General features: G+C 40.9%; 1 protein-coding gene and 1 non-coding gene across 8 annotated transcripts in view; one reads left to right on the forward strand and one right to left on the reverse strand.

The window, feature by feature from the left end:
* ARNT (aryl hydrocarbon receptor nuclear translocator) overlaps positions 1-21,872 on the reverse strand; it is an 86,812-nt gene that overhangs the window by 60,049 nt on the left and 4,891 nt on the right. For 5 of the 7 annotated variants that reach the window (XM_066377429.1, XM_066377428.1, XM_066377426.1 and 2 more), the window contains exon 2: positions 5,884-6,026. The exons of the other annotated variants lie outside the window; for them this stretch is intronic. In XM_066377429.1, the coding sequence (XP_066233526.1) occupies positions 5,884-5,923 (40 nt within the window). In that variant the 5' untranslated portion in view covers positions 5,924-6,026. The remainder of the gene's footprint in view (positions 1-5,883; positions 6,027-21,872) is intronic. 7 annotated transcript variants of the gene reach the window in all.
* Positions 21,242-21,317, forward strand: TRNAA-CGC (transfer RNA alanine (anticodon CGC)). The gene has a single exon. It is a non-coding gene; the product is annotated as a tRNA-Ala (tRNA).

A 21,872-nucleotide genomic window follows, 5' to 3' on the forward strand; every position in this document is an offset into this window, starting at 1 on the left:
ATATTTCTTTTCCCTTGGTCCCTAGCTCATCTGCCTTCTCTTCACCTTTCTGAGTATTCTTATGTTTGTTTTATATAAAATATAAGTCTGAACATTATTAGAACTTTTGTTACAGTTACACAGGTCCCTGAGACTAATTTCTTTTCCTGTGTCTTTCCCAATTTTCTTTCTTTTCAGATGGGTAATTTCTAATGTCCTATCCTCCATTTCACTAATTGTTTCCTTTGTCCCTCAATTCTGCTATTGAGCCCATCCACTTACTTCATTATTTTTTAGATCTAAAATTTTTACTTGATTCCTTTATATATTTCCTATTTCTTTGTTGAGACTATTCCTTTAATGAGGCTTTCTATTTTTTCTTAGTTAAGTACTTGTTAAAGCATTTTTATCATGGCTGCTTTTAAATTTTTTTGTCTGATACTTCTAACATCTACGTCATATCATTGTTGGTCTCTCTTGGTTAATTTTTATTTAATTTGAAGTCTTCCCGGTTCCTGGTATAAGTGGTTTTTTTTAATTGACTAGATATTTTTGTGCTAATGCTATGTGATATTGGATCTTATTTAAAACTGTTTTAGCTGGCTTTAACTAATACCACACTGGGGTGAGGGCAGAATTCTAGGTTCTAAATTCATATACTCTTCCCTTAGGTTATAACCAGTGTTCTGAACTCTTCATCTAGTGGATTGCTTCTCTCAATTTTGTTTAGTTCTTTTTCTGGAGTTTTGTTCTGTTCTTTCATTTGGGACATCTGTCTCATTTTGGCAGCCTCACTGTGTTTGTTTCTATGTATTAGGTAGAGCTGCTACGTCTCCCAGCTTTGGTAGAGTGACTAATATAGTAGCTGAACTGTAGGATCCAGTGGCACAGCCTCCTTGTTCACTTGAGCAGGGCACTTCAGATGTTATCATCTCCCCATGGGGGCTGTGTGCACCCTCCTGTTGTAGCTGAGCCTCGATGCTGTTAGCAAACCAATGGAAGGTATTTACCCCCAGTCTGATCAACTGCAAGGACTGGCTGCCAACATTGGGGAGGATTAGCTGTGCAGGGACTATGGAGCAGGACTTACTTCAGCAGGGCTCTGGTGCCCACTAAGTCAATCCCTTGAGTGTGTCACCTGTGGAGGTGGCTGAGTGATGCTTTGACATGGTCTGAAGCGGTCCACCAGTTGCACTGGCTCTGGGGCATCCCAGGAGGTACATGCAACATCAGCTCTCACCTGTGTTCTGCACAGTGCTACCTGTCATGTGCTACAAAGTGATCTTTGGATGGGTGCTACCTTGTGTTGGGGTTGGAAGTGCCCAGGAGAGACCAAGCTGCAAACCAAGACAAACTGCTACCAGAGGCCACTCAGCGAGAGGTACAGGGCTTGCTAAGGCCGGATGCTGCTTGTTTGAGAGATTTTAGAAAGTCTAAAGCAGTGGTAAGTCAACCTGGTCCCTACTGCCCACTAGTAGGCATTCCAGCTTTCATGGTGGGCGGTAGCGGAGCAACCAAAGTATAAGTAAAAAGATAGATTTAACTATAGTAAGTTGTTTTATAAAAATTTATTCTGCCAAACTTAGCAAAAATCCAACATAAAGTACTTGGTAAGTAATTATTATTATATGCTTTAACTTGCTGTAACTCTGCTTTATAAATTTAATAAAGTAAAGTTACTTCCCTACTTTATAAATCACCATTACTGTGGAACCGGTGGGCGGTTAGAAAATTTTACTACTAACAGAGATACAAAAGTGGGCAGTAGGTAGCCAGATCAGGCGGTGGTGCAGTGGATAGAGCGCCGGACTGGGATGTGGAGGACCCAGGTTCAAGACCCCGAGGTCACCAGCTTGAGCGCAGGCTCATCTGGTTTGAGCGCAGGCTCATCTGGCTTGAGCAAAGCTCACCAGCTTGGACCCAAGGTCACTGGCTTGAGCAAGGGGTCACTGGGTCTGCTGTAGCCCCATGGTCAAGGCACATATGAGAAAACAATCAATGAACTAAGGTGTTGCAACGAAAAACTAATGATTGATGCTTCTCATCTTTCTCCGTTCCTGTCTGTCTGTCCCTATCTATCCCTCTCTCTGACTCTCACTCAGTCTGTTAAAAAAAAAAAAAAAAAAAAAGTGGGCGGTAGGTATAAAAAGGTTGACTGCCCCTGGTCTAAAGCATGAGCCAGGACAGGCCATTCACAAGGAAAAGCCACTGGAAACAGCTTGGGTGGGCCAACAAATTAAAGGGGTGTGGTCTCAGGGAATCACCAGGGTGGGGCCCACAATGTTAGTAGGGTTGATGGTTGATGGAGACTCAGATAAGGTGCCTGCCTGCAGGCTCTGTGGGGGAAGGGTTCAGAAAAAGAACATTTGGCCTCTGCCAGCACTTCTGTCTCGCAGAAAGCTGCCTATCCAGCTCTCTCACACTGATGCCAAGCAGTTTAGTTCCTCCCTGTATGGCCCTGGTGCCTTTAGAGCTGTGGCCCTAAATGCTGAAGCTCAGAGCAAGTAAGTCCAAGTAAGTCAGTACATGAGCCCTTAAAGAGGAACTGCCTGGGATTCCAGCAGCCCTCTGCCTCCCTCAGATACAAACCCTGCTGATTTTTACAGCCAGAAATTATGGGGGCTTCTCTTCCTGGCACTGGAACCCTGAGCTGGTAGGCCTGCTATGGGGCTGGACTCCCGCCTCCTCAGGGGGGACCTTCACAACTGAGATATCTAAATCGATTTTTATCTGCCACACATGGGTGTGAGACCAGCCCATTCTTCTCTCAGCCCCTCTGTTGGGCAGATAAAATGTATTATGCTCACTTTGTTAAAGATGACTCTGCCCACGTGGAGGCCGTCGCCCAGGTGATATTAATGTGTGTTGGGGGCAGGCTGTGGGCAGGCCGGATCGTTATAGCCTGGGGCTTGGTTTTGGGAATAAGCCTTTCCCACCCTTTTTGATGTAGGGTGGTACAATCCAATCATGCCCCAGAGAAGTGACTTTGTATTAGAGACTTCCCTATTTTGTATATTGGATTAAAGGTTTTGAATCTACACTATAAAGTGGGGGCAGAACGGGGGGTCTCGTTCCTGAGATTATCATTAGAAGAGAGAGCAGAGCAGAGAGCAGAGGGAGGCCACGTGGAGGAGGCCAGGAGAAGCAGCCAAGATGGCAGACTGTTGAGTGAGAAGCCAGTTTGTGCAGAGTTTGTGCAGAGAGAAGGAAGGAGATGGGGTACAGAGGTGAATAAGTCTGGTGAGCTAGAAACCTTTGATTCTAGGAAACTCGGATAAGTCAGTAGCTTTGTGAGCACTGAATGTGAGTGGGTTTTGGAGCCCAGTGTGTGTTTTTACTTGCCCGCCGGGTGCAAGCTAGGATTAAAGGTGATGGCCCACCAGTTCTTGGCTCCGTTGTTTCTTTACCGACTGTCCGAATCCAATGCGAACCTGCATGGGCCGGGCAGCCGTGATGGTAGCCCTGGCTTCTGGCTTTACACCCTCCTACCAGTCTCGATGTGATTTCTTATATCCTTAGCGGTAGGACTTCTGTTCCTCTATAGCTAACCGTATACATAGTGGTGAAAGACAATGTTTTCTCTCTAAGATTGGAAACTAGGCAAGAATGTTAATTCCCATTACTTATACAAAATACTATGGTAAGTTCTAGCCAGTACAAAAATAGTATGAAAAGGAACTAAAAGGCATATAGACCAAAAGAAAAGAAATAAAACTCCCCACTTGCAGACAATATGAGTATCTTTGTAGAAAATCCTAAGGAATCTACCAAAAAAAAAATCCTAGAATAATTCAGCCAAGTTGCAAGATACAAGATAAATATACAAAAATCAATTGTTTTATATATGCAATTACTGCTCTGACATCAAAATTAAAATACAAAACAATTTATAATCATTAAAAAATATATATATTTAATATATGGATGAAAAAGGGAAAGCCTACATAGTGGCCTTATAAACTCAGAAACCTGAATAACAACATAGGATAGTCTGAAATTAAAAGTTTCTAACTAAAAGCAGTTCATGGTGGGTAATCATGTCCTAGGGAAGTATTTTTCTCCAACAAAGGTCAATGCTTACCTTAATCTAGCCTGTCTGTTGTCTTTTGCACCTACAATATTGCACCTGATAACATGAAGGTAATCTTCTTTCCTGCCCCCCCAAGGTAAGTGTCCCACCAAAGCAGGAACCCACAAATCCCCTCATTGTTATTGTTATCATGTTAATTAACTATGAACTAACTTATTCCTGCCTATATAAAAGAAGTTTCAGTATTTTATCCAATCCCAGAGATTCTCCCCCACTTTGCTTTCTCCCACCTCCCTAATCTATCACCAATCCAAACAATTTCATGTAAGCCCCTTACATCTCTGTATAAAATAAGTGGTAAAACCACCATTTTCTGGAGCACTTTCTCAATCCAGTGAGACTTTACTTGCCAGAGACTGTCAACAGTTTGGCTCAAATAAACTCATAAAAAATTCTTATAGGTTTGAAAATTTCTTATGTTGACAAGTATAAATCTAACAAACATGCACAGGATTTGTGTGCTAAAAACTAAACAACACTCTTGAAAGAAATAAAAGATCTAAATAAATAGAGACATACCATGTTATTGGATTGGAAACATTTACTCAGCATAGTAAAGATGTCAATTCCCCTCAAATTGATATAACATGTTTAACACAATTTCTATCAAAATTCTACCATGATGCTTTTGTACATATAAACAAGATTATTCAAAAATTATATATGGAGAGGGACATAAGATAATGAAAAATGATTTGACTTTGAGTGATGGGCACAAAACGTAATCAACAGTTCATAGAAATGAACTATAGAAATGTTTACCTTAAACCTATATATGCTCATTAATTTCACCACATTAAATTTAATTTCTAAATACAAAATAAATAAAAACTATAAACAAAAAACTTATGTGGAAAAGTAAAGGAGCTATAACAGCTAAAATAATTTTGACCAAAAAAGTGAAAGGAATGTCTACCCAATTTCAAGACTGTATATATACAGTAATCAAGACTGTGGTCTTGCCTGACCAGGTGGTGGCGCAGTGGATAGAGCGTCAAACTGGGATGTGGGAGGACCCAGGTTTGAGACCCCGAGGTCGCCAGCTTGAGCGCGGGCTCATCTGGTTTGAGCAAAAAGCTCACCAGCTTGGACCCAAGGTTGCTGGCTCGAGCAAGGGGTTACTCGGTCTGCTGAAGGTCCGCGGTCAAGGCATATATGAGAAAGCGATCAATGAAAAACTAAAGTGTTGCAAGGCACAACGAAAAACTAATGATTGATGCTTCTCATCTCTCCATTCCTGTCTGTCTGTCCCTGTCTATCCCTCTCTCTGAAAAAAAAAAGTAATTAAAAAAAAAAAAAAAGACTGCGGTCTTGGCAGAGGGATTGACACACAGATCACTGGAACTGAGAAACAGACCACCACAAACATACCCAAATGATTTTTGACAAAAGTACAAAAGTAATTCAATGGAGGAATAGCATTCTCAATAAAAGGTACTAGAGCAACAGGAAATCTGTAGGCAAAATAATGAACTCAACCTAAACTTCACCCCTTAAGCATAAAGCAATCAAAATGAATCATGGAATTAAATGTAAATGTAAACCTATGTAACTTTTAGGAAAAAACATAGAAGAAAATTTTCAGGATATAGCACTAGGCAAAGAGTTCTTACACTTGACACCGAAACCATTGTGACAAAGGACTTGTACCTAGAATATAAAAAGGAACTAAAACAGTAAAAAAAAAAAAAAAAAAAGCAATGCCTGACCAGGCAGTGGTACAGTAGACAGAGTGTCAGACTAGGTTGCAGAAGACTCAGGTTCCAGTCCCTGAGGTCATGGGCACAGACTCACCAACTAGAGCACAGACTCACCAGCTTGAGTGCAGGGCCGCTGGTTTGAGCATGGAATCATAGACTTGACCCCATGGTCGCTGGCTTGAGCCTAAAGGTCACTGGTTTCAGCCCAAGGTAGCTGGCTTGAGCAAGGGATCACTCCGCTGGAGCCGCCCCCCACTCTTTGTCAAGGCACATATGAGAAAGAAATCAATGAACTAAGGTGTCACAACAAAGAACTGATGCTTCTTATCTCTCTCCCTTCCAGCCTATCTGTTCCTATCTGTCCCTGTCTCTGTCTCTGTCTCTGTCCCTGTCTCTCTCACTCAAAAAAAAAAAAAAAAAAAAAAAAAAAGCAGTGTAAAGAGACATGCATCAAAGAATATTTATAAATGATATATAAACATATGAAAAGATGTGCAACATCAATAGCCATGAGAAAAATGCAAATTAAAATACATGTGATACACTACATACCTATCAAAATGGCTAAAATTAATAAAATAAAAATACCAAATGCTGGGAATGATTCAGAAAAAGTAGATCACTGATATATTGTTGGTGAGAATATAATACAGCCACTCTGGAAAATATATAGTTGAATTTCTTTAAACATGTAACTGACATATGACCCAAACAAATGTTTATACACAAAAATTCAATAATTATAGTGGGTTGAAATAGTGTAAAAATGCATGTCCAGATAGAATCCCAGAATGTGACCTCAGAAATAGGGTCTCTGAAGATATACTTAAGATTAAGATCATAAGGATTAAGGTGGGCTCTAAATAATAAATTGCTATCTTTATAAGAGCAAGGAGAGAGACATCTGGATACAGAGACATGAAGATTAAGTGATGTTTCTACCAGGTAGAAAAGAGAGTGCAATTCTCCCTTAGAGCCTCCAAAAGGAAACCTGTCAACATCATCATTTCAGATTTAGAGTCTCCAGAACTGTGAAAGAATAAAGTTCTGTTCTTTTAAGCCTTCCACTTTGTGGTAATTTGTAATAGCAGGCCAGGGAAATGAATATAATCATGATGTAGACTCTTTTAATATCCTCTGGATTTGCCTTACTAATATTAGCTCCTTCTAAATGGAGGAGTAACTTAATGTGATGTAAGGGTAGTATATAGTTAAGGTTATTCCTAGTGTACTGAACTCAAATTTTATTAAAATCACAACTTGACAGAAATTACAGAAAAACATATTTTAGTCAGTCAACAGTCTCCCAGATTTACAGAAAAGCCACTACTTCTAAATATAACTACCTTTCCTGAAATAGGAGAGATAATATAAAACTGAGTCATAGAAAACTTACGACTGAGGAAAATAGGAGTGATAATAAAATAATAAATAAAATGTTCAAAAATATATGTTGGTCATAGTAATTCATCATATTGGTAATCTGTCTAAAATATAAACCACTTTGGATATGGTTTTTGTTTTATCTATTATTCCTAAAATCTACCTCTAAATTATATTTACAATGAACTTCACATAACCACAAAACACAAAACCTCTTTTATGCATGTCTTTTATTATAACCCAAACATTTATAATTGCTTTTAATACTGGATAAAGAAGAGTACTCAAAAACCACCATTAAAAGGATCACAAAGCCAAGTAATCAAAATAGTATGGTACTGGCATAAAGACCGATATATAGATCAATGGAATACAGAGCCCAGAAATAAACCCTCACACATATGGTCAAAAGATTTTCAACAAGGATGCCAAGACTATTAAATGGGAAAGGACAGTCTTTTCAACAAATGGTGCTAGGAAAACTGGATATCCTTATGCAAAAGATCGAAATTGAAGCCTTCCTTACCTTATATCATACACAAAAATTAACTCAAAATAAATCAAAGACCTAAATGTAGAGCTAAAACTATAAAACTCTTAGGAGGAAAATATAAGGGAAAAGCTTTATGACACTGGATTTAGAAATTTTCTGGATATATCAAAAGCACCAAAAGTAAAAAAATAGATAAACTGGATGTCATCAAAATTAGAAACTTTGTGCACAAAAAAACACTATTAATAGAGTAAAAAGGCAAGCCAGAAAATGGGAGAAAATATTTGTGAATCATTTATTTCACATAGGGTTAATATCCAAACTATATAAAGAACTTAACAACAAAAACACAACCTCATTTAAAAATGGCTAAATAGTTCCGGGTTTCGGCACCAAACAAACAAACAAAAAGGCAAAGAACTTTAACAAACATTTTTACAAAGAAAATAAACAGCCAATAGGCACGTGAAAAGATGCTCAACCTCTCTAATGTTTAGGAAATGCAAATCAAAACTACAATCAGTTATCGGCCTCATTCCCATCAGGATGGCCACCATTAAAAAAAAAAAAAAAAGGACGTAAAAGAAGAAAAACAGTAAGTGTTCATGAGGACTTGGAGGAATTGGAACTCTTATACACTGTTGGTGGGAAGGTAAAATGGTACGGCCATTATGGAAAACAATAGGATGATTCCTCAAAAACTTAAAACAGAATTATTTTGTGACCCAGCAATTCTAATTCCAGGTAAATATACTCAAAGGAAGTGAAAGCAGGGTCTCAAAGAGACACATGTACATTTTCACAGCAGCATTATTCACAAGTTAAGAGGTGGAAGCACCCAAGTCCCCACTGAGATGAATGTATAAAAAAGTGCGGCATACAACCAGTGGAATACTGTTCTATTCAGCCTTTAAGCAGGAAATTCTGCAATATGCTACAATATGAATTAACCTAGAAAATATTATGCTAAGTTAAATAAGCTGGTCGCAAATGGACAAATACTGTATGATTCCACATATACAAGGTACCTAATTGTGAAATCTCTGAGAGAGTATAGAATGTAGATTGCAAGGGGCTGGAGGAATTAAGGAACACGAGTTGTTTAATGGGTACAGAGTTTTGGTTTTGCAAGACGAAAAAGGTCCTGGAGATGGGTGGTGCACAACAATGTGACTATACTAATGTCAATCAACTGTATACTTAAAAATGTTTGAAATGTCAAATTTAGTGTTATGTGTATTGTGTCACAAAAAAATGTTTTATTTTTTTATTTTTGTATTTTTCTGAAGCTGGAAACGGGGTGAGACAGTCAGACAGACTCCCGCATGCGCCCGACCGGGATCCACCTGGCACGCCCACCAGGGGGCGACGCTCTGCCCACCAGGGGGCGATGCTCTGCCCCTCCGGGGCGTCGCTCTGTTGTGACCAGAGCCACTCTAGCGCCTGGGGCAGAGGCCAAGGAGCCATCCCCAGCACCCGGGCTATCTTTGCTCCAATGGAGCCTCGGCTGCGGGAGGGGAAGAGAGAGACAGAGGAAGGAGAGGGGGAGGGGTGGAGAAGCAGATGGGCGCTTCTCCTGTGTGCCCTGGCCGGGAATCGAACCCGGGACTTCTGCATGCCAGGCCGACGCTCTACCACTGAGCCAACCGGCCAAGGCCAAATGTTTTAATATATTAAGTTTTTGAAGTGAATCTATATCATTAAATTAGAAATTAATCCACATTGATAGTGAAAAAATAAGCTACTGAAAAGTATACATAGTTAAATCCTTTTTAGAGTTATATGCATAACAAAAGTCTGGAATAATTTATTTACTATTTATTGCATGCCTACTATATGACAGGCACTGTTGCAGGACAAAGATAAAGCAATAAATAAAACAGACAACTATCTTAACCCTTATGAGTTTTATACATTACTGGGAGAGAGAGATAAACAAGAGAAATAAAATATAAATTGGGTTGATAATATGAAACTGACCTAGGTAAAAATGATTAATAATTGATAATTTCATACAATTAAATCTAATATTTTATTTGATAAAAAATGAACTAGGGGAAATTAAATCAGAAGTGTATCAAGGTTTACAGGTAGGAGGGTAGCAATTTTAGATAGGGAAGATCTCACTGAAAAGTAACACTTAAATACAGGAGGGATCAAAATGAGGTTAAGGAAATAAACCATGAAGGTATTTGAAAGAAATGTATTCTAGAAAGAGAGCAAAGGCCAGGATGATAGCATGCCTGTTCAGTTCTGAAAATAGTATAGATAATATCCCGGCTGGAATGAAGTGAGCAAATGCTATACAATAAACCATTAACAGTGGTTATCCCTGGGATAGCATTTAGAGAATTTTACATTTCATTTTGTTTATAACCTGAAATTGCATGGTCCCAATTTTTAAAAAAGAAAATGTATGTGTTCCTGCACACATTGAAAATCTGAGAAAATGGAGATTAAACTCTAAAATTAGATAAATCTGGATTCCCAATCCTAGGGTTATACCACTTAGCACTTGTATGAATTTAGGTAAATTACTTAATCTCTCTGGGTTTATTACAAACAGTACCTACCTTTGCATAGATTACCATATTTCCCCATGTATAAGATGCTCCCATGTATAAAACACATCTTAATTTTGGGGCCCAAAATTTGAAAAAAAGGTATTACATAAAGGTTATTGAACTCAAGTTTTATTCATCATAAAATTCACACAACTCCTTATCACAGTCAAAAACTCCCATCCATTAGCTTGTCCTCATCTGTGTCTGATGACGAATCTGTCTTCATATATTGCCTCATTCTCGTTCCATCTATGACATGTGAAATGCCACACTTCTTAAATGACTTGATAATAATCTCAATCTTGATATTATCCCAGGATCTTTTCACCCAGGTACAAACTTTATAGTTGATTTTTTCACTCTTCCTGCCAATGTCAATTTGTCCCCAGAAGACTTCATCCATTGGTTCCATTCATCTCTCATGGCAGCTTTAAAAGGTTTGTTAATGCTGACATCAAGTGGTTGAAGCTGGGATATCAAGCCTTCAGGTATGATGGCAAGTTTTGTTTTCTGCTCTGCAGCAATCTTCTTTGTGTTTTTTGTTATGTGTGCCCTGAACTGATCAAGCATCAATAGGGCAGGTTTGCCTGCGTAAGAGCCCACCTGGTCTCCTTCTCCAAATTTCCTCAAACCGGATCTTCATCCATCTTGATCCATCCAACCTTTGTCATGAACGTGGACAATCACTCCTTGAGGAATGTCTTCTTTCAGCATTCTTTTGCATTTGAAAATCACCATAGGAGGCAGCTTGGTTGCATCAGCACAAGCTAGAACAACTGTATACAGTGGTTCCTTGAGATACGAACAGACCAACATACGAATTTTTTAAGATATGAGCTGCAACTCGGTCCGTATTTTTGTTCAAGATCCAAGTGAAATTCTGAGATATGAGTCGTGATTCAGGAAGCTGCCGCTAGTTGGCGCACAGGTCTAGTATCAGCAGTTTGATATAGGAGTTGACTGACTGACGAGCTCAGTTACAGAATGAATTAAATTCGTATCTCAAGGTACCACTGTAATGGCTTTTTTCATGTCCCCTTATCTTCATAGTTATAGTTCTCACCCCCTTCTTCTCAACAGTTCTGTTACTTGGGACATCAAATTGAACGGGAACTTTGTCCATATTTGCAATCTGTCCCAATTCAAACTGATGTGCTTTCCAACATTTAATGACAAAACGATGAAATTCAAGGACCTTCTGCTCATAGCTTTCAGGCATCTTTTGGACAATTCTGGTGCGTGTACGCATGCTTAGTCCATTCTGTTTCATAACCTGAAGCACCAGTTGTGTCCTCGTTTGAAATCAGTAACTTCTTTTTCATTAGCAATTCTTCTTGCCTCATGCTGAACCATCTTTGTGGACAGAGGAATTCTAATTGCCCTTTGCTCTTCAATCCGTCTCTTCAATTCCCTCTCTAAATCAGGCCATTTTGCTGACTTGCCTCTCATGGCCTTCTTCTGCCATGGTGTTTTCAGTAGGGTTTCTTCTTCCCGTAGCCAGTCTCAGATTGATCTCAGTTGGAGGAGGACCAAACTTACATTTAGCAGAATGATTTTCATTCACTTTTTCAAGCTGGATCACTTTTAACTTGAATTCAGCACTGTACAAAAATCTTTTCTGAGCCATTTCTGGACAGAACGTGGCAAAACATAACCTACTGTAATATACCGGTAACAAGTACAAAACAATGAGCGCAAACACAAGTGCGAAAAAGCAGGAAACACAAGTAAAAAACACTCTACAACCACTGTATAAGACGCACCCAGTTTTTAGACCCCAAAATTTTGGAAAATGGGTGTCTTATACATGGGGAAATACAGTGAATTAGATACTGCATGTGAAAAGTGCTTAGCATATTGCCTGATATACTTACTGTAAGACTCCCTAAATAGTTGTTTTATAAAGACATATCAAACACCAAAATGGCTATTCCATGGTCGGCAAACCACGGCTCGCGAGCCACATGCGGCTCTTTGGTCCGTTGAGTGTGGCCTGCTTAGTAGTACTCTAAGTTAATAACAATGTATCTACCTATATAGTTTAAGTTTAAAAAATTTGGCTCTCAAAAGAAATTTCAATCACTGTGCTGTTGATATTTGGCTCTGCTGACTGAGTTTGCCGACAACTGGAACTGATTTTGCCATTATTTTTTAAAATTTTTTTAAATTTATTCATTTTCAAAGAGAGAATATAGAGAAAGAGAGAGAAGAGGGGGAGGAGCAGGAAGCATCAATTTCCGTATGTACCTTGACCAAGGAAGCCCACGGTTTCAAACCAGTGATCTCAGCATTCCAGGTTAACGCTTTATCCACTGTGCCACTGCAGGTCAGGCTCTATCATTAATTTTTTTAAAAATTCTAGTTATTGATATTTCAGACAGGGAAGAGAGAGAAAGAAAATGGTGGGGAGAGGAAAGGAAAACATCAGCTCATAATTGCTTTTTGCATGTGTCTTAACTGGGCAAGCCTAGGGTTTTGAACGGCCACCACAGCATTCCAGGTTAACACTTTATCCACCATGCCACCACAGGTCAGGTGACACTATTACTTTTTAATTACAAAAGTAAAATATTAAAATATAATAGGGATAGACAGAAAATCAAATGTAGAAGTCTCTCAAAATATTCAAGCAATACAGAAGCTAACAACCAAACGTGGTAGTGCAGCGGATAGAACTGACCTAGAATACTGAGGTCGCAGGTCCAAAACCCTGGGCTAGCCCAGTCAAGGCACATAAGACAAGCAACCAACGAACAGCTAGAGTGAAACAACTACTTCTAGCCCTGGCCGGTTGGCTCAGCGGTAGAGCGTCGGCCTGGCGTGCGGGGGACCCGGGTTTGATTCCCGGCCAGGGCACACAGGAGAAGCGCCCATTTGCTTCTCCACCCCTCCGCCGCGCCCTCCTCTGTCTCTCTCTTCCCCTCCCGCAGCCAAGGCTCCATTGGAGCAAAGATGGCCCGGGCACTGGGGATGGTTCCTTGGCCTCTGCCCCAGGCGCTAGAGTGGCTCTGGGCACAGCATAGCGATGCCCCCAAGGGGCGGAGCATCGCCCCCTGGTGGGCAGAGCATCGCCCCTGGTGGGCGTGCCAGGTGGATCCCGGTCGGGCGCATGCGGGAGTCTGTCTGACTGTCTCTCCCCGTTTCCAGCTTCAGAAAAATAAATTTATTAAAAAAAAAAAAAAGAAGAAACAACTACTTCTCATTCTGCCCCCTTTCTGTAAAATCAATAAATAAAATCTTTAAAAACAAAAGTAAAACCCTCCACATACATACCCCAATCTTACTTTCCCCCATGGGTACCTGCTGTAGACATTTTGATATGAATCTTTTCCATCCTTTTTTTTGTATAATACAGTGTATCCGTAAAGTCATGGTGCACTTTTGACCAGTCACAGTAAAGCAACAAAAGACGACAGAGATGTGAAATCTGCACCAAATAAAAGGAAAACTCTCCCAGTTTCATACCAATTCAGTGCAGTTCGATGTGGGCTCACGCACAGATTTTTTAGGGCTCCTTAGGTAGCTATCCCGTATAACCTCTACAGACTCGTCACTGACTGATGGCCTACCAGAACGGGGTTTCTCCACCAAACTGCCGGTTTCCTTCAACTGCTTATCCCACTGAGTAATGTTATTCCTGTGTAGTGGCGCTTTAAACACACCAATATTCACATTGCACTTTGGTCACGGATTCAAATTTAGAGAGCCACAGAACACACTGAACTTTCCTCTGTACCGTCCACATCTCGACTGGCATAGCCATGGGCTGCTCTGATGTATACATGGTGTTATGTCATCATCTGCGCATGCACACATACTCCACATCATCCTACAGAAACTGGGAGGGTTTTCCTTTTATTTGGTGCAGATTTCACATTTCTATCATCTTTTGTTGCTTTCCTGTGACCCGTCAAAAGTGCACCATGACTTTACGGACACGCTATATTATAGGATTTTTGGTAATTTTTATATAGAAAAAGAATGAAATTGTATTATAGTTATTCTGAACATTTTATTTTTTTCCATGTAACAACATATCTTAGTCAATAACTAGAGTTGGCTCACTCTTTTTAATAGCTATATATACCGCTCATAAAAATTATGGGATATTTCAAAATAAATATGAAATGATAAAAAAAGCATTTGATATTTTTTAATTAAACAAGAGCATCAGAAAAGCAAACGATAAGTCAAAGAAAGTTGTTTTATTATGCAAATGAGATGATGAGATGCAAAACCAACTTTTACTTCATTGGTGAAATGCATTATACAAAAGACTGAAAGTACTGGAGTGTCTGCACATTCCCTGATCCCCTAATTTTTGTGAGCAGTGTAGTACAGCATAGTACAAACACAAATACAGGGGTAGGCAAAAAGTAGGTGTACAGTTGTGGGTACATGAAACAGTTTACTCTTGTGTTATTTTTATATTGTTTTTCATATGAATAACTGTAAACCTACTCCCCCCCACTAATGAAAATCAAACTATCATTACCATAAACAATGTTTCAATGAATATCCTTGTGTGTCCTTTATTCATAGGTGCCAGTAGTATTTCCATACTAACAAAATGCTGAATGACTGGCTGAGTCTAAGGGAGCACATTTAAAATTCTGCCCATTACCCTCCAAGAAGGTTATACCAATTAAGAGCCTCACCGATATCAAATTATCCATACCTACACCAGTACTGGGCTTTGACAATCATTTTTGTTATTGCTATTAACTTTTTTTTTTTTTTTGTATTTTTCTGAAGCTGGAAACGGGGAGAGACAGTCAGACGGACTCCCGCATGCACCAGACCGGGATCCACCCAGCCCGCCCACCAGGGGCGACACTCTGCCCACCAGGGGGCGATGCTCTGTCCCTCCGGGGCGTCGCTCTGCCGCGACCAGAGCCACTCTAGCACCTGGGGCAGAGGCCAAGGAGCCATCCCCAGCGCCCGGGCCATCTTTGCTCCAATGGAGCCTTGGCTGCGGGAGGGGAAGAAGAGACAGAGAGGAAGGGGGGGGGTGGAGAAGCAAATGGGCGCTTCTCCTATGTGCCCTGGCCGGGAATCGAACCCGGGTCCCCCGCACACCAGGCCGACGCTCTACCACTGAGCCAACCGGCCAGGGCGCTATTAACTTTTTTCACCCTATAAATTTTAAATCATTTTATATATAACTTTCCTAAGAAAAAGCAATATTTTCCCATAAAGAAGAAGTTCATTCTTTCAGTAATAGGCTTACATAAAAAATAATAATTTTAGAGAAAGAAATGACTCTTTGTTACAGTAATGTTACAGTAATGAAATATATAGAAATATAGAAAAATATGAAAGATATATAGAAATAAGATATAATATTAAAAGCCATTAAGGCAAGTGAATAAGGAAGGCTAACCGTCTGGATAGGAATTAATCTCATGTATACAGATATGATAGGCAGACTCTGCCTTTCGCTCAGGGTCCAGTTAGTGTGTGTGTAAAGTTATATATAGATACAAAGTGGTCTGATGTGATAACTCTGTAGGTTAACATAAACAAGAAGCTTCCCTAGAACACCTTAAGAGTGGCTTGATGTGACATTTTGGTAGATTAACATAAAAAGGGCTCCCAGCTGGCAGAGGCAGATTAAGGTTGGTTGAGGCCCCCAGCACAGAAGAAAATATTGGGCCCCTTAAAAAAAAGAGACAGGGAAAATAAAAATAAATGTTAATCATATTTTTAAATAAATAACAAATATTATGTACTATTAATGTTAAAATTACACATATGAAACCGAACTTGGTGTCATCAGAAAAAAGTGTAGCCTGACTAGGCGGTGGTGCAGCAGGGGTCCCCAAACTTTTTACACAGGGGGCAAGTTCACTGTCCCTCAGACCGTTGGAGGGCCGCCACATACAGTGCTCCTCTCACTGACCACCAATGAAAGAAGTGCCCCTTCCGAAAGTGCGGCGGGGGGCCGGATAAATGGCCTCAGGGACCGTGTGTGTCCCGCAGCTGTAGTTTGGGGACGCCTGGGATAGAGCAGCAGACTAGGACGCAGAGGACCCAGGTTTGAAACCCCAAAGTTGCCAGCTTGAGCACAGGCTCATCTGGTTTGAGCACAGCTCACCAGCTTGAAGCCCAAGATCACTGGCTTGAGCAAGGGGTCACTGAGTCTGCTGTAGCCCCCTGGTCAAGGCACATATGAAAAAGCAATTACTGAACAACTAAGATGCTGCAACAAAGAATTGATGCCTCTCATCTCTCTCCCTTCCTGCCTATCTGTCCCTTTCTCTGTCTCTGTCACAAAAAAAAAAGTTGGGGTTTTGCGAGGTCCTTCACCAGTCAGAGCCCAGGGCACGCGGCCAGTGCACCCGCCATTAAATCCACCTCTGCCTGCTAGGAACTCCCAAAAAGGTGGTTTGATGTGATAATCCTGTAGGTTGACACCTGTTAGGTATAGGCCAGAAAAGGTACTAAAGCTAAGGGGGCCCCTCTGCTGCAGTAGTCGCCCAGACTCCAATGTTGAACGTGGTCTGTCTCCACGCTGCTCTGACCAAGGACAACCAAGAGGTGCACACTGACAGGGCCTACAAGCTGCACCTAGGCACACCAAAAGGATTTGATAGTAATAAACTGCCTGTGTGATTCTTGCAAATAACTTGTGTGTTAGTCGTGTCTTTCCTCCAGTGACAATTGGTCTCAGTACTGGTAAGTAGAATCCTCATAGCTGCCTCAAGAGTAGTCTCGAAGAGGCTGCCAGCCCTGCTGTTAAGTAGGAGTGTCCCACTGCATGGGGAAGTCAAATCGGGACACCTGATCAACGTAGAGCTTGGGCTCTACAGGAACAACCTGACATAGTTTAAATTAAGGTCTGGCATAGTCCCAAGCACAGAGAAGTTCCTCAACAGGAAGGAAAAACCAAAGGAAGTAAGGCAGGCAGGCAATTAATTAATCAGTCAGGAAATTTCAAAAAAGTAGGTCAAGTGGGGACTCAAAAAAAGAAAAGGAGGTATTCCACATAGACAAAAAGACATCAGCAAATCCTAAAGGGAGGTGTGAAAATAACTGTAAAGAGCTGTAAGGAAACATATAAGTGCATAGAGGCCCTGGCCGGTTGGCTCACTGGTAGAGCATTGGCCCAGCATGTGGAAGTCCCGGGGTTCAATTCCGGGTCAGGGCACACAGGAGAAGCATCTATCTGCTTCCCCATCCCTCCCCCTTCTCACTTCTCTCCCCCCACTCCCCGCCTCCTGCAGCCATGGCTCAATGGGGCAAGTTGGCCCCAAGCACTGAAAATGGCTCCACGGCTTCCACCTCAGGTGCTAAAAAAAAATGGCTCTGGTTGCAAGAGAGCAAGAGCCCCAGATGGGAAGAGCATTGCCCCCTAGTAGGCTTGCTGGGTGGATCCCAGTGGGGGTGCATGCAGATAATAATAAATAATAAGAGCATAGAGTCTATGACCTGAGAGAAAAAAGTAAGATGTTAAGTGTTAACCAACTGTGAGAAAGCTCTGAATGCCAAGATATAATTTTAGATCTGATTCAACAACTGAAAAATGAAATATACCATTAAGTCAGAGTGACAAGAAAAAAATGTAAATTAAAAAATTAAAGTTGGGGGTGAGAGAGAGCCTTTGCCTCCACTGCCTCTCCTACCCCTCCCACTCTCCCCTTAAACCCTCCGCCTTTTAAAAGCAAATCGTTTTCACTGAGACATTGGACACTACAGGTATCTGTCTCGGGCCACAAAAGACCTCTCAAGCCTTCTTTGTGTCCTGGCTTCCTTCTTTCCCTATCCTGTGTTTTTTTTCTAATAGGTATTTAGGACTTTTATAATCTCAGTTACCCATATCATAAATTTTAAGAACTTTAATCGAAGATGCTGTTTGTAAACACTTTTTTTTTCTTTTTCTTTTTTTGACAGAGAGTGAGTCAGAGAGAGGGACAGCCAGGAAGGGAGAGAGATGAGAAACATCAATTATTCATTTTGGCTCTTTAGTTGTTCATTGATTGCTTTCTCATATGTCCCTTGACCATGGGGCTACAGCAGACTGAGTAACCACTTGCTCAAGCCAGAGACCTTGGGTCAAAGCTGGTGAGCTATGATCAAACCAGATGAACCCATGCTCAAGCTGGCGACCTCAGGGTCTCGAACCTGGGTCCTCCACATCCAATCTGACGCTCTATCCACTGCGCCACCGCCTGGTCAGGCTCATAGACACTTCAAACCCAATGAAAGCCTGACCTGTGGTGGCACAGTGGATAAAACGTCGACCTAAAACACTGAGGTTGCCAGTTCAAAAACCTGGGCTTGCCCAGTCAAGGCACATATGGGAGTTGATGCTTCCTGCTCCTCCCCCCTTCTTTCTCTCTGTCCTCTCTCTCTCAAAATGAATTAAAAAGTGTTAAAACAAACAAACAAAAAAAACCACAAAACAAAACCCAGCTATCCCAACAAATGCTTGAGTGTTATCTTAAGAAAACAATGCTGGCAGTCCTGGCAGGCTGGCTTAGTGGTTATAGAATGCCAGCCCAGTGTGCAGACATCCCAGGTTTGATCCCCAGTCAGGGGACACATGAGAAGCAACCTTCTCTGCTTCTCTTCCCTCCTTCTCACCCTCTCTCTCTTCCCCCTCTCATAGCCACTGGCTTCCATGGTTCTGGCACTGGCCCTGAGAGCTGAGGACAGCTCAGCTGGTACTAAGCATCAGCCCCAGACACGGGTTGCCAGTGGATTCTGGTCCAGTCAATCCTGGTCGGGGCACATGTGGGAGTCTGTCTCACCCTCTCTCATTAAAAAAATATGCTGGTCATCACAACTTCAGCATCTCCTGTTTTTTTGACTCCCTGCTGATCTTGAAGTCTCCTGGCTTTTCCCTACTCTCTCTCACTCCCTTGCTGTTCTGTATAGTGAATGATTTGATGAGAAAAATTATTGCTGCCTACACTCCACTCTCCTCCCCTGCATTACATACGACTTTCAAGTTTTATTATTGCAATAAAAGTGCTTTAAAAAATTAATCTGGCAAATTTAAAGTTTGAAGTAATAGAAGCAGTGGGACAAATTAGACTAATAAAAATGAGGTAATAAAGGCCTAAATTAACATGATAGCAGGATGAAAAGATAAGGAACCTCTAAAATTGTAAGCTATGCAATTTCAAAATAAAGATAGTGGGGTAAATGTATATACATCTACTTTTACTTTCTGCCCCCCGCAAAAATACATAAAGGAGAAAAACAATTTTATACAAGATGTAAAACCACATAAATGGCAAAAATGGGAGGAAGAACAGAATAAATTTTTGGAAATTAGGAACATTGCCTTGGTAGACCCACAAGAACTGAATCCCAAACCAGCAAGGAAAAAAGCATAAAAACCAACCCCAATTTAAATGTTGGAATCCCCCAAAGTCTCAAGAACCGGTGATTGATTGGGGAGGGCAAGCGGATGAATGAAAGCCAAAATTAAAAGGACTGGTACAACATTTTGTTAAAGCAGCAGGTAGATACCCAGATCCTCTCCCTGGTTCCATTTAACAGAGAAACTGCCCCTCCTCCATCCTGTCAAAAGATTGATCTGGAGAATGGAAACCAGAAGTCTTCTAGCCTGGAGAACACCAGGCAAAGTTGAAAGTGAGAGTCCAAACTGGAAACCTGCAAAGTGTGCAAAATGGATGCTTGAGTTTTCTTCTATGGTGCTGCCTCCCTCTTTTCTATACTGTTTCTTCTTTTATCGTTTATTCTCTCCTACTGGTGAAGCACATCCTCTAGTGAGCTCCTGATATAGTATAAGGGAGGTACTGGATGTATAAGAATATCTTTCTTCACTAATTAGTAGTTTGCCTAGATATGGAATTCTATTTATTATTATTATTATTATCTAATGATTTTAGAGAGAGGAAGGGAGACAGACATAAACATCAATCTGTTCCTGTATGTACCCTGACTGGGATCAAACCTGCAGCCTCAGTGCATTGGGACAATACTCTAACCAACCAAACTATTCAGCCAGGGTTAGATATGGAATTCTAAGTTGGAATTTATTTTCCCTCAGAATTTTAAAGTATTGCTTCATTGTCTTCTACTTTCCTGGGTGCTCACTGAGAAGCAAAATAAAGATGTTCCTAATTCTTTCCAATTTTTTCTCTCTGAAGCTTATTAGGATGCTCTTTGTATCCAATGTTGCAATTTCATGATAATGTGCCTTAATGTGGGTGTGTTTTCATTCACTGGTCTGGCCCCTTCCATTTGAAAACATGTATCTTTCACTTCAGGGACATTTTATTTAAACAAAAACCAAGTTTGGTAAAAGATATAAAAATGGTTGTCACTGGAAAGAAGGACCTGAGAGAAGGGAGTAGTCATCCCTCGCCATATCGCAGTTCACTTTTTGCGGTCTCACTGTATTGCAGATTTCTAAATTGTATGTATCTAATTTTGTATTGAGGATTTTTTTTGCTATATCACAGGATTTTGTGATACACTGTACAAGTATTTTTATATATTTATTATTTTAATTATTGTGGTAAAATAAGCATTTTATAGCCTAAAATATTGTAATGCTCTTCTTGACTGTGCAGTACATTCAACTCATCATCACCACCTTCATTGTCATCACTACTGCACAGCTAATTCATCATCTTCATCATTCAACTTGTAGTATATTCACTAGTGAATACCCATATAGAATTTTATATGTTAAAATTACATAGGTTTAAGAGTAAAGAAAGTGTTTAAGAGCATAGGAAGTGTTTATAAGTGTGGAAAAGATTAGTAACAGTGTGGGAAAGGTTTATAAGAGTCTAGGGAGGGTTTATAAAGCCTTAAAATATATATAAGTAAAAAAATAAATGTAAGGTCGCTACTTCGCGGATTTTTGCCTATTGCAGGGGGTTCTGGAACCTAGTCCCTGCCATAGACAAGGGACCACCAGGACTGCTGTTTTTGTAACAAATACAAAACTAAGTTGTTAAATATTACATAAATAACTATGATTAAAATAACTTTAAACATATCTATTTTAAATATCTACTTTATATGGCTTAAAATGTTTTATGTTTTGGCCCTGGCCGGTTGGCTCAGTGGTAGAGCGTCGGCCTCGCGTGCAGGAGTCCTGGGTTCGATTCCCGGCCAGGGCACACAGGAGAAGCGCCCATCTGCTTCTCCACCCCTCCCCCTCTCCTTCCTCTCTGTCTCTCTCTTCCCCTCCTGCAGCCGAGGCTCCATTGGAGCAAAGATGGCCCGGGCGCTGAGGATGGCTCTGTGGCCTCTGCCTCAGGCGCTAGAATGACTCTGGATGCAACAGAGCAACGCCCCAGAGGGGCAGAGCATCGCCCCCTGGTGGGCATGCTGGGTGGATCCCAGTCGGGCACATGTGGGAGTCTATCTGACTGCCTCCCCATTTCCAGCTTCAGAAAAATGCAAAAAAAAAGTTTTATGTTTTAATATCTTTATGTTTAAAAATACTTTTCTAGCCTGACCTGTGGTGGCGCAGTGGATAAAGGGTCAACCTGGAAACGCTGAGGTTGCTGGTTCAAAACCCTGGGCTTGCCTGGTCAAGGCATATATGGGAGTTGATGCTTCCTGCTCCTCCCCCTTCTCTCTCTCTCCCTTCTCTATAATGAATAAAAAAAAAAATCTTAAAAAAAAAAAATAGCCTGACCTGTGGTGGCACAGTGGATAAAAGCGTCGAC

The sequence above is a fragment of the Saccopteryx leptura genome, chromosome 3, assembly GCF_036850995.1.
Source record: "Saccopteryx leptura isolate mSacLep1 chromosome 3, mSacLep1_pri_phased_curated, whole genome shotgun sequence".
Taxonomy (NCBI): Eukaryota; Metazoa; Chordata; class Mammalia; order Chiroptera; family Emballonuridae; genus Saccopteryx; species Saccopteryx leptura.